The sequence below is a fragment of the Trachypithecus francoisi genome, unplaced genomic scaffold, assembly GCF_009764315.1.
Source record: "Trachypithecus francoisi isolate TF-2019V2 unplaced genomic scaffold, Tfra_2.0 Lachesis_group17, whole genome shotgun sequence".
In the NCBI taxonomy this organism is placed as follows: domain Eukaryota; kingdom Metazoa; phylum Chordata; class Mammalia; order Primates; family Cercopithecidae; genus Trachypithecus; species Trachypithecus francoisi.
In genome coordinates, this window is record NW_022681462.1 from 99,666,104 (window position 1) to 99,679,439 (window position 13,336).

A 13,336-nucleotide genomic window follows, 5' to 3' on the forward strand; every position below is an offset into this window, starting at 1 on the left:
TGAAAAGACACTTTTCCAAAGAAGACATACAAGTGTTCAACAAACATGAAAAAATTACTCCGCATTATTAATCATCAGAGAAATGCAAATCAAAACCACAACGAGATACCATCTCATACCAGTCAGAATAGTTATTATTAAAAAGTCAAAACACAACGGATATTGGCAAGGCTATGGAGAAAAGGGAATGCTTCATACAGTGTTGGGAAAGTAAGTTAGTTCGGCCACTGTGGAAAGCAGTTTGCAGATTTTTTAAAGAACTTAAAACAACTACAGTTTGACCCAGCAATTCCATTACTGGGTATATACCCCAAGGAAAACAAATTATTCTGCCAAAAAGACACATGCATTTCCCTGTTAATCACAGCACTATTCACAATAGCAAAGACATGGAATCAACCTAGATACTCATCAATGCTGGACTGGACAAAGAAAATGTGGTACATATATTCCATGGAATACCACACAGCTATAAAAAAGAATGAAATCATGCCCTTTGGGGCAACATGGATGGAGTTGGAGGCCATTATCCTATGCAAATTAACATAGGAACACAAAACCAAATATTGCATGGTCTCACTTATAAGTGGGAGCTAAACATTGGGTACTCATGGACATAGAGATGGCAACAATAGTCACTAGGGACTACTAGAGATGGGAGATAAGGTGGGGAGCAATAGTTGAAAAACTGACTGTTGGGTACTATGCTCAGTACCTGGGTGATGGGATCATTCATACTCTAAACCTCATCATTATGGAATATACCCAGGTACTGCACATGTATCCCCTGAATCTAAAATAGAAGTTGGAAAGAAAATGTTTTTGTTGTTATTCCAACAATGTTCACAGTATCTTTACCAGGAGTAGACTCCATCTGAAGAAATCACTTTCTTTGCTCATCCATAAGAAGCAATTACTCATCTGTTGAAGTTTTGTCATGAGATTGCAGTAATTGGTCACATCTTTAGGCTTCACTTCTAGTTTTCCTGCTATTTTCCACCACATCTGCAGTTACTTCCTCCACTGAAGTCTCGAACCCCTCAATGACATCCATGAGGGTTGGAATCAACCTCTTCCAAACTGTTGCTAATGTTTATGTCTTGACCTCCTCCCGTGAATCACAAATGTATTTAATGGCATCTAGAATGGTGAATCCTTTCCGAAAGTTTTCAATTTAGTTTGCCTAGATCCATCAGAGGGATCACTATCTATGGCAGCTATAGCCCTACGAAATGCATTTCTTAAATAACGAGACTTGAAAGTCAGAATTACTCCCTGATCTGCAGGCTGCATAATGGGTATTGTGTTAGCAGGTATGGAAACAACATTAATCTCTTTGTCCACCTCTGTCAGAGCTCTTGGATGATCAGGTGCATTGTCAATATACAGGAATATTTTGAAAGAAATCTTTTTTTCTGAGCAGTGGATCTCAACAAGGGGCTTATAATATTCAGTAAACAATGCTGCAGAGTTGCTGTGGTTCAGACTTTGTTTTTCCGTTAACAGAGCACAGGCAGAATCGATTTAGTGTAATTCTTACTGGCTTCAGCATTTTGGAATGGTAAATGAACATTGGCTTCATCTTAACGTCACCAGCTGCATTAGCCTGTCCTTTGAAGCTTTGAAATTAAGCATTGACTTCTCCTCTCTAGCTATGAAAGTTCTCTATGGCATCTTCTTTCAGTAGGAGGCTATTTGATCTACACTGAAAATCTTTTGCTTAGTGTAGCCGCCTTCATTGGTGATCTTAGTTAGATCTTCTGGGTAACTTGCTACAGCATCTAGATAACCTCAGCACTTGCTACTTCACCTTGGGTTTTTATTTCTGGAGATGGCTTCTTTCCTTAAACATCATAAGCCAGTGTCTGCTACCTTCAAAATTTTCTTCTGCAGCTTCACCTCTCTGCACCTTACTAGAATTGAAGAGAGTTAGGGTCTTGATCTGGACTAGGCTTTGACTTAAGGAATGTTTGGCTGGTTTGAGCTTCTGTCCAGACAATTAAACCTTCTCTATATTAGCAGCAATGCTGTTGTGCTTTCTTATCATTTGTGTGTGTTCAGTGGAGTAGCACTCTCAGTTTCCTGCTATAACTTTTTCTTTGTATTTACAACTGGTGCAAGAAGCTTAGCTTTCAGCCTGTCTTGGCTTTTGACATACCATCGTCACTAAGCTTAATCATTTTTGGCTTTTGATTTAACGGTGAGAGACATACAACTTTTCCTTTCACTTGAACACTTAGAGGCCATTGTAGGTTAATTAATTGGCCTAATTTAAATAATTGTTGTCTCTCCGGAATGGGGAAGCCTCAGGAGAGGGAGAAAGACAGAGGAAGACAGAGACTGCTGGTCAGTGGAGCAGTCAGAACACACCTAACATTTATCAGTTAAGTTCTTATGTGGGCACAGTATGTGGTGCCCCAAATGATTACGGTAGTAACATCAAAGATCGCTGATCACAGATCACTATAACAGGTAAAATAATATTGAAAAAGTTTGAACTATTGTTGAGAATTACCAAACTGTGACAAAGAGACACGAAGTCCCAGCACGTGCTATTGGAAAAATGATGCCAAGAGGCTGACACGATGCAGGGTTGCCACAGACCTTCAAGTTGGAAAAAATCTCAGTATCTGCAAAGCACAGTAAGGCAAAGTGCAGTAAAACAAGTCATGCCTGTAACTTATCGTTTACCTCCTTCTCTTTGGTCTTAGTTTTTTTTTTTTTTAAAAAAAAAGAAAGAAAGAAAGATCATCTGCAAGTTCCTTTTAAGTGAGAATTAATTTAGACTTTAATTATTTATTTAAATGTCTTTGATACTAACACTATATGGTAATGGGATAGAGCTTAAACTCTGAAGTCAGGCAAACCTGTATTCCAGTGTGGCTGCCTTGGTCTGGTGGCTGTATGACTTTGGACATGTTATTAGCCACTCTAAGCTTCACTTTCCTCATCTGTGAAATAGAACCAATGATTACAGTGAGAAGTAAATCTGTAAAACTACAGAAAGAACATGGTGTGATAGCTAGTCATTATAAACATGGAAAGTTACTCAGAGTCATTAATCTGTTATTACCATCATCCAGAGTGATGCAGATTGGAAATTTTTGTGTTTATCTCTTTTTTAGCATATATCGTACAGTACTGAGGTAATCTATTCTTATCTTTCTGTCTAGACTGGGAACTCTGTGAGGACATAAACTATGTCTCATTGACTCTTGTATTTCTAGTGTTCAGTACAGTGCCTTTCAGAAGGTAGACATTCGGTAAAGATTAGTGGCACAATTGAAGAGATGTTTTCAACCTTTTTTTAAAACTTTTTTTTTTTTTTTTTTGCTAAAAATAAACCTTATGCTTGCCTTTAGTGTGACTTGAAATTCAGAAGACTTAAAATGTGGTGTCTGAAAACAAACTAATGTTTTGGTATTGTTTTATTTTCCAAGTGCTTATTAGGTAGCTTAAAAGATTATGATACACAGCTCATGGGGTTCCATTCTACCCCGCTGCATTCCTTGGAGAATCAGCCAGTGGATAAATTGCCCCGAAACAACTTGAGTTTTGATGTGAGTTGGAATATACTGACTAGATATATGATCTTAGTTTCCTCAATTCTAAAATTATGAGGGTTGGATTGTAATAGACTTTTAACATATCTGTCTTTAATTTTTACTTTACTAATAATACTTAATAGTTGAGTGCTTACTATGTGCTAGATAACCCTGCCAATGCTTTTCGTGTATTATCTCTTAATTCTGAAAAATCTCCAGTAGCTACTGTGTTTATTATGGTCACTTTACAAATGAGAACAAGCAGAGTAGCTCAGTACAGAAAATTATGAAGAATATCAGCAGTGCATTCACTGAGTAGAAAAGCAACTGAATGCTTGTTGCGGAGGTCAGTGAGATAGAGGTAAATGCAGATTCACCTTCTACTGCTAAACTTGGATTGTTGCAACAACGAAGGCTTACACAGCAGGAGGCTGCCCAAATGTTAAACTGTACTCCAAAGATGGCCAAACATATCACCTGAATGGCTATGTTCAGGAGAGGAGGGGCCACCTTAAGGTGATATGAGACATCATAGCACTGTTTGAGAAGACTCTTAGCTTCTAAAGTTGTGATATATCCCTCATGTTTCAAGAAATTTAACATAGCAAAGGAGCACTTTTTCCCCCCAAGAGTCCTCAAAAATGTGTTTTCCGTGTTTAAGATAAGTACCTCTATTGAGTTCTACTCTCAATTTAAGAAGACCTTGAAGGTATTCTAGCAACCCTTGTCACCTTTTCCCACGAAGTCAGAAGTCAACCAGTGAACTGCTAGTGTTGGCAACAAATAAGAAGTAGATCATTAATTTGAAATGTGTGTGTTTTAATTGTTTTTTAAGAAAGCTTTCTTCTATTTCCTTTTATACTCATTTAGGTTTTTCTGCTTCCTCTGATTATAATAGTTTTTTTAAAAAAGGCCAACATTTTTTCATTGCGTGTGTGTGTGTGTGTGTGTGTGTGTGTGTGTCAGTCAAACACATAGACTGACCTATTCTGTACAACAGGTCAAATAAGTTTCTCCTACGGGCCTGCCTTGGAGACTATTCCTGATTTATAATATTTCTATGGAAAAATGTGTGCAAAATTTTGCATAACTTTTCCACGTTGGAGGTGCCTGTTATTCCATATGGATTCAGTTTAAAAGTTATTTTGATCATAGGTTAACACCCTCAGTAGTAGTTTAAAATTAAAGTAGATTTAGAGATTCAAGAGAAAACAGAAAATACTTTAAATTGTGCCTGATGATTCGAAAATTTTATTTTAAATTGTTTGTGCCACCAAAGGGGAAAGAAATTAGAAAGAGTGTGTGCGCATGCACGGACATGCAAAAATTAGGGATGGTTTTGATGGATTTTAGTCACAGACATGCTGATCATATTTTGCCTGAATTTTGTGAAATGAGTAAATTATCTCATTTAATGGTGGATTTCAAGAATATTGGAATATTAGAAAATATTGTGTCATGGGCTGGGTGCGGTGGTTCATGCCTGTAATCCCAGTACTTTGGTAGACCGAGCTGGGTGGATCACGAGGTCAGGAGTTTGAGACCTGCCTGGCCAACATAGTGAATCCCTGTCTCTACTAAAAATACAAAAAATTAGCTGGGTGTGGTGGTGGGCGCCTGTAATCTCAGCTACTTGGGAGGCTGAGATAGGAGAATCGCTTGAACCCAGGAGGCCGAGGTTGCAGTGAGCCAAGATCGCGCCATTGCACTCCAGCCCAGGTGACAGTGTGAGACTGTCTCAAAAAAAGAAAAGAAAAGACCGTGTCGTGTTAGCCAGAATGTTTGTAGATATGTTACAGCAAATTAAAATTAGTGAATTAGATTTATATAAGGAAGTTTATTTGACTTGAGCCATCATGTATTGAGAAGAAGTGGATTTGAGTATACCCTTTTCTTTTGTAAATTCTAACATTTAGTACTTTTTTGTTGTTTTGTCAGTCATACTGTTAAAAAGGTAGAGGCAGAGTACAAAGTTGGTATTGGAGAAACTAGTTTGGGAAAGCAACTGATGTTCTGTCAGGATGATCCTGAAATTCATATTAATTACTTTTTAAAATAATTGTGCCTTGAGTTATGAAGAAAGCTATAATCCTGAGCCATGTAATCCCACATAGCTTCCATGCAGCCAGGAGACATGGAGTGCTGGGCACTGGGCATGGCTTTAGGCCTTGTTTTATTCCCCCCAGCTCTTCTGGAGCCTGTGGTATGGGACTCCCTCTTTAGGGTGTCCACAGGATTTTAGGCTTCTGAGATTTCATTCCTTATTTTTTTTCTGGGAATATTCTGTGTTGTGCATAAGTATTTTTTAGCTTAATTCACTTCAGCTTGATGTTTGTGACTTGGCATCCCTCTTCTAATAGTGCTCTTACTTTTTATAGGTATGCCTTACACTTTCTTGTACAAAGTGGAATTTCCTACTGTATCATGATCATCATAGGAGTGGAGAACATGCACAAGTAAGTATTCACTTTGTTCACATGCAAATACATATTTCATTTGAATAGAATTGCATGAGAATAGGATTTTATTCATTACATTAAAAGTAATTCTGAATTGTGATAACTTTTTAAAGAAGAATTGTCATAAATACAAAAATAAAATCATTGGTATGCATCATTCTTCTTTTTACTTAAAGCGCCGTTGACATTTTGGGATGGATGATTCATTGACGTTTAGGACTAACCTGTGCTTTCTTTGTAGGATGTTAGGTAGCATTCCTGGCTTTCACCCCCTAGATGCCAGTGGCACCCCTTGAGCTGTGACAACCATAAATGTTTCCAGATGTTTTCACATGTCTCTTGGAGGAGCGAAATTGCCTACTGTTAACAACAGCTTAGTCTGTAGGTGATAGCTGTGGAGAGATGCAGTGAAGTGAGGAGACTGGAGAGAGACTTAGAAGGACCGGTAGGAACCAAGGTGTCAAGGATGACTTCTGTGTTTCTGGCTTAAACAGTAGGGTAGATGGCAGCACTGTCTTCTGAGGTGGGGAGCCCTGAAAGTGGGGAGCATGTTGAGAGTGGCATAGAGCATTTCAAGCATTTTGCCCCTAAACAGTGCTTGGTATATAGTAAACACTCAATGAATTTTTGCTGTGTAAGTGGATGCTGACTTTAAGATATCTGTGAGACGTGTAATAGGGGATAGGTAACTAAGGAGACATATAGTAGGAGCTGAGTAGCTGGGCTAGAGGTGGAAATTTGGGAATAGAGAAGGATAAAATATACTTGATTGAAAACCCAGGGACAGAGTCTATCAGCAGATCCTGCTGGGTGTTCTGCAATGTCTGAGCTATGATGTGTGACATAGATACCATATTTCTGAATTCTGAATCACATACGTCTGCAAAAACTTTGGATAAGGAATCAAACCTATGGCTTTTATTAGCCTTTTTCTAAGTCTCATTTTATTTTGCATTTTCCGTGTTTGGCATTGTCAGTCACTACCTCTGTTGTGATGTGTACTGTCTTCTCCATTTCCGTTGACATCACCTGCACTGACTTTTCTTTTTCCTCTGTAAACTAACCCTTACAAGTTCCTGATGTTTTTATTTTAATTTTTCTAAGAGGAGAAAGGGTATTTAGATAGTGTTTCAGATGAAGCAATTTTTATAGGCTTATGACCCTATTTTTAAAAAAACTTGTACCTCTGACGGGTTCAAAGTGATGCTACAATTAATATCTGATACAGAAGATATTAATCAGGTTTAGATTAGATTAGATTACAGAAAATAAGGGACTTATATACATTTTGGCTAAAGCAAAAGTAATATGCTTTTCAGCTGGAAGGTTAGTCAATTCATGTTTAGCAATGGGAAATTGTTTCTTTTTCTGAAAGGCAATTGCAGTCTGTGAAGTAAACTTTGTGATACTTTAGACCTGCATTGTTCAGTATGACAGCTACTAGTGCACATGTGACTGTGTAAGTTTAAATTAATTAAAATTTAAAATTCAGTTCCTTAGTTACACCAGCCACATTTCAAGTGCTCACTAGCTACATATGGCTAGTGGCTACATTGGACAGTGCAGATAGAGAACATTTCTGTCATTGCAGAAAATGATATTATTGGATACTGCTGCTTTAGGGACATACAGTTGTATAAAATTAGTAACGTTCCTCTTTTACAGTAAGTATTCAGGGAGATAATGCTACTTGCTTATATGCTGCTGATATTTAGAATAGAATCTTGGTGTTGTAATTTGACACTATTAGTATAGAAGATTAGGGCAGGTAAGTAAGGTTTGCCATGTGAGTAAATTGCTAGGGTTGGCAGTAAATAGTAGGTGGATAATTAATGTGAAAAGTACGTATTTTGATTTCTTTTTTAGCTCCCTTCTTTTCAGCTTATACCCATATATATTTTTCTATGACTTTACTTTTTGACTTTTTTTCTTATTGTCTGAATACGCTCTTTTTTTTTTTCTTTTTTTTTCTGCTTAGGCCTTTACAGTAATTAGAAATGTTTAATGGGTCAGACCAAATACACTAGATGGAACTTAGAGCATTTTTATGTGTTGTCCAAAGTGATTGTTTATGTGCAATACAATCTGTTTATTTCTAGTTTTACATGGTATATATTTGTTATATTATATTTTAATATATTTCTTTGACTAGCCAGAGTTTGTCTTTAAAATGAAAGATTTGAACTTATCTGAGTACTGAACAGTTTTTAAATTCTTACCTCTCTCTGCTTTATGATTTTTTTTGCTTTATGCTCTTTATGAGATATTCATAATGTAGTTATTGTATTTGCTTTGATTGACCCATGTATAAATACAAATACATATATAATATATATTATATATGTATATATACACATGCACATACATACTTTATTTTTGTAATTCCCTTTAATGCCTCTATGGTATGTTTTATTATTCTGATTCATATCTAGATATTTTACCTTTAAAATGTAATCTAGGCCGGGCACAGTGACTCACGCCTGTAATCCCAGCTCTTAGGGAGGCTGAGGCAGGTGGATCACTTGAAGCCAGGAGTTTGAGACCAGCCTGGCCAATATGGGGAAACCCCATCTCTACTAAAAATACAAAAAATTAGCCAGATGTGGTAGCATGCCTGTAATCTCAACTACTCGGGAGGTTGAGGCAGGAGAATCACTTGAACCCGCAGGCAGAGGTTGCAGTGAGCCAAGATTGTGCCACTGCATTCCAGCCTGGGTGACAGAGTGAGACCTTGTCTCAAAAAAAAAAAAAATGTAATATATTCTAAAATTCAGTGCTTTTTCCTAGTCTGTATTTTCATATAAGCCTTGAAATTTTTGAGGAAAACATTGAACAGTTTAGGTAATAGAGACAAAGAAAAGAGTGTTTGGGATGGAGTATCCTATATGTCTTACTTTGGACTGCGGTAATGATACACCTTAAGCTACATGTCTGATAACAGAAGTTTATTTTTCCCAGTTCTGGAGTCTGGGCTGTCTAAGATCAAGGTGCTGATAGATTTGGCATCTGGCAAGGACCTGCTTCCTGGTTCGTAGTCAACGATCTTCTCTCTAACCTCACATGGTGGAGGGGCAGGAGAGATCTGGATGTCTTCTAGAAGGCACTAATCCCACACATGAGGCTTCTATCCTCATGACCTAATCAACTCCAAAAGGACTTACCTCCAAATATCCTCATACTGGGGATTAGGTTTCAACATACTCTATAGCCCTATATATTATGATATTAATTCCCCTTATTTGACATAGCAGGAATTTTAAGTTTCACCATATTCACCCAGCACTTCTGAGAGCAGATTTGACAAACTATCTTTATAAAGATCCATTTAGTGAACTTTCAGCTTGCAGGACGTACAGCCTCTGTCGCTATTCCACTCTGCTGGTGTCGTGCAAAGGTATCCATAGACAACATGTAAGTGAGGAGTGTGGCTGTGCTTCAGGAAAACTTTATTTACAAAAGCAGGTGGTGGATTGGATTTGGCTAACTTGTATTCTAAGCAGACTCCTGTCACAGGGATTTTTAAAAAGAGCAGGAGGCAGAGAGACACCTTTGCTACTGGCTTCAAAACTAGAAGTTTAAGTTTGCTAAGTGGTAATTTTAAACTCGCTAGAGCACAAATAATGAATGTGAACTTTTAAAAATTAATGACTTACGGTTCACAAAAAATGTGAACTTTTAAAAATTAATGACTTACGGTCGGGGGTGGTGGCTCACGTCTGTAATCCCAGCACTTTGGGAGGCCGAGGCAGGTGGATCATGAAGTCAGGAGATTGAGACCATCCTGGCTAACACGGTGAAACTCTGTCTCTACTAAAAAATACAAAAAATTAGCCGGGTGTGGTGGCGGGCGCCTGTAGTCCCAGCTACTCGGGAGGCTGAGGCAGGAGAATGGCATGAACCCAGGAGGCAGAGCTTGTAGTGAGCCAAGATGGCACCACTGCACTCCAGTCTGGGTGACAGAGCGAGACTCCATCTCAAAAAAATAAAAATAAAAATAAAAATGACTTATCATGGATTATTGTTCTGAAGCAGGTGATTTTTTAAATGCTGATTGAACTGTTTGCCTTTCCCTTGGTATAGCTGTTGTGTAAAAGGGAAGTAAAATAATGTAAGGCCTGATATTTAGCAGTTGAAGTGAGAAATATTATTCAAAACAATATAAAAGGGATAGTTAAATCACAGGATGTAAGATCAATATACAAAAATCAGTGTTATTTCTGTATGTCAGAAATGAATAGTCCAAGTAAAATTGTAAAAATTCATTCACAGTAGCACCAAAAAGAACAATATGCTTAGGAATTAGCAAAAGAAGTGCAAGATCACTACACTGGAAGGAAAAAGCATTGCTGAGAGAAATGAAAGAAGACCTAAATAAATGGGGAGAGACACCATGTTATGGACTGGGAGAGTCAGTTCTTGTTAAGATGGCAGTGCTTTCACTTCCACATTTGAGCAACAGGTTCAGTGCAATCCCTGTCAGAATTCCAGTGAGCTGTTTTGTAGAAATTGGCAAGCTGATCCTAAAATTTAAATGGAAATAAAAAGAATTTAAGATAACCCCCCAAAAAGAAAAAAGTCAAAGGCCTACACTATCTCATTACAAAACTTACCACAAAGCTACAGTAATCAAGACACTGTAGAGATAGACATGTAAATCAGTTGAACAAAATATGATCAAATGATTGTTGACAAATGTGTGCAGTCAAGGCACTGGGGAAGGGATTATCTTTTCTACAAATAGTGCCATAAATTAGATATACACACTCAGGCCAGGCATGGTGGCTCTCGCCTGCAGTCCCAGCACTTTGGCCGATTGAGGTGGGAGGACTGCTTGAGCCCAGGAGTTCAAGAACAGCCTGGGCAACATAGTGAGACCCCATCTCTAGAAAATAAAAGTTATATGCATGGAAACAAGTAAATAATAAATCTTGAGCCCTACCTCAGCGTGTACACACAAATTAACTCAAAATAGACCAGAGACCTACATGTGAGAAAAAACTATACAACCTCTAGGAAAAAATAGAAGTAAATATATTTGACATTGGATTAGGCAAAGGTATGACATTAAAAGCACAAAATAAAAACAAAAGTAGTAGTTTGGACTTAATGAAAAGCCACAGACTAAAATAAAATACTTGCAAAATATATATCTGATAAAGGATTGTATCCAGAATATTTAAAGAACTCTTACAACTCAATATTAAGAAAACAAGCTACCCAGTTAAGAAAAGGGGCAAAAGATTTGAATAGACATTTCATCAAAAAAGATACATAAATGCAAAGTGAGCATATGAAAAGATACTCAGCATCATTAGTGATTAGCAAAATGCAAATGCAAACAGCAATGAGGTACCAGTTCACACGCACAAAGAGCAGCAGCACCAAGTGTGGGTGATGCCGTGGGGAGGGTGGAAACTTCACACATCGCTGCTGGGAATATAAAATGGGGCAGCCACTAAGGGAAAGAGTTTGCGGTTCCTTAAAACCTTAAACATATACTTCCCATAAAACCTAGTAATTCTACTCCAAAAGAAATGGAAACATACCCTCATGGCCACCTGTCTGTGAAAGCTTATGGCCGTATTATTCATCATAGCCCAAATTGGACATAACCCAAGTGTTGATCAGCAGTGAGTGAACCATGGTACATCCACGCAGTGGAATACTACTGAGCAGTGACAAGGAATGTGCACGTGCCACAACATGAGTGAACCCCAAGTCCACATGCTGAGTGAAAGAAGCCAGCCACAAGAGACTAGCTTCTAGGATGCCATTTGTATGAAATTTCTATGCAAGGCCAAACCAGAATGACAGAAAGCATCAATGGCTGCCCAGGGGCAGGGCATGGGAGTGAGGATTCACTGCAGATGGGAATGAAGGAACTTTCACAGTGATGGAAGGATTCTAAACCTGCACTGTAGTGTGAATTCACTGAAACACATTGACTTGTACACTTAAATTAGGTAAGTTTTATGTCATGTAAGTCTACCTCAAAGCTATTTTAAAAAGATAAACGTTATAAAGGAAAATGTAACAAGGAAGGTCAATATTAAAAAGTCACAGCTTGAATGTTGGTTTAAGAATTTTGTATATTTTCTCATTGAAGCAAATGTATAGATGTTTATATACATCTATATTTTTCTGAGCTGAAAAGAATGAAACATCAGAAGGAGCACTGACCCTCGAAGGTGCCCTTGAAGGAAGGAGGTCTAGAGTTGAAGGGGAGGCATGGTAACTGTCTTCAGATACTGGAAGGGAGTAGATGTGCTCATTCTTTGGCGTGCTCAGATGGAATACTGCCAAATGAAATGGGAAAAGGCACACATGGCCCAAGGAAGGATGGCCTCAGGTACAGTGAGAATGTTTAACAGTGTGGTTTGTGGAATATTGCATTTGTCATTGGAGATCTGTAAATTGATGCTGAGGGGACATTTTGGTTTGGATGCTGTAGGAGATTGTGTCAGGTGCCTTCTACATTCCCTTCCGGTGGGCGTTCCTGACAAGCCATGGCAGGAGCTGCTGAGCAATGATATAAGCTGTTCACGAGTGCCTTCCCCTTAAATCCATAAAGAACTAAGAAAATGGAAGAGTCAGCTGGGTACAGTAGCTTACACCTGTAATCCCAGCACTTTGGGAGGCCGAGGCAGGTAGATCATGAGGTGAGGAGTTTGAGAATAGCCTGACCAACATGGCAAAACCCTGCCTCTACTAGAAATACAAAAATTAGCTGGGCGAGGTGGCAGGCGCCTGTAATCCCAGCTACTCAGGAGGCAGGAAAATCGCTTGAACTGGGGAGGCGGAGGTGGCAGTGAGGCAATATTGCACCACTGCACTCCAGCCTGAGCAACAGAGCGAGACTCCCTCTCAAAAAAAAAAAAAAAGAGAGAAAAGAAGAAAATGGAAAAGTTCTATCATTGCAGCATTGGCTTTCTCCCTGTTCTCTGCCTTTTATACATTAGTACATCCGTTCCTTCTCTTTATATTCCCAGTACCTTGTTTTCTATCCCCCATTAAGACATAGAAGGGAAGAGGGGGCTGATTGTGTGCCCCATTGGCAGTTTCACTGCTTGAGAGGTGGTGGTACCTCATTGTATAAGTAAGCAAGCAGAGACTGAGTTATTGGGTAACTGAGGACGTGTGGCTGGAAAACAGTGGGTATGAACCGGTATCTGTTCTGTTTTGAGCATGCTGTTTTAAATAATCTAATTTCATTTGACCGAAATTTATTTGCACGATCTGTCACAGGTAATTTGCCCTTTATCTCTTTTTATGAAACGAAAAACTATTGCTGTTAAAGGAATTACAGATATCAGCAGACAGAGGAGAATCTTT

General features: G+C 38.4%; 1 protein-coding gene across 7 annotated transcripts in view; it reads left to right on the forward strand.

Moving 5' to 3' along the window:
• MBOAT2 (membrane bound O-acyltransferase domain containing 2) overlaps positions 1–13,336 on the forward strand; it is a 156,899-nt gene that overhangs the window by 48,912 nt on the left and 94,651 nt on the right. For 5 of the 7 annotated variants that reach the window (XR_004428545.1, XR_004428546.1, XM_033176614.1 and 2 more), the window contains one exon: positions 5,924–6,001. The exons of the other annotated variants lie outside the window; for them this stretch is intronic. Coding sequence is in view for 3 of the 5 variants with exons in the window: in XM_033176610.1 (XP_033032501.1) it covers positions 5,924–6,001 (78 nt within the window). In the remaining 2 variants the exon portion in view is untranslated. The remainder of the gene's footprint in view (positions 1–5,923; positions 6,002–13,336) is intronic. 7 annotated transcript variants of the gene reach the window in all.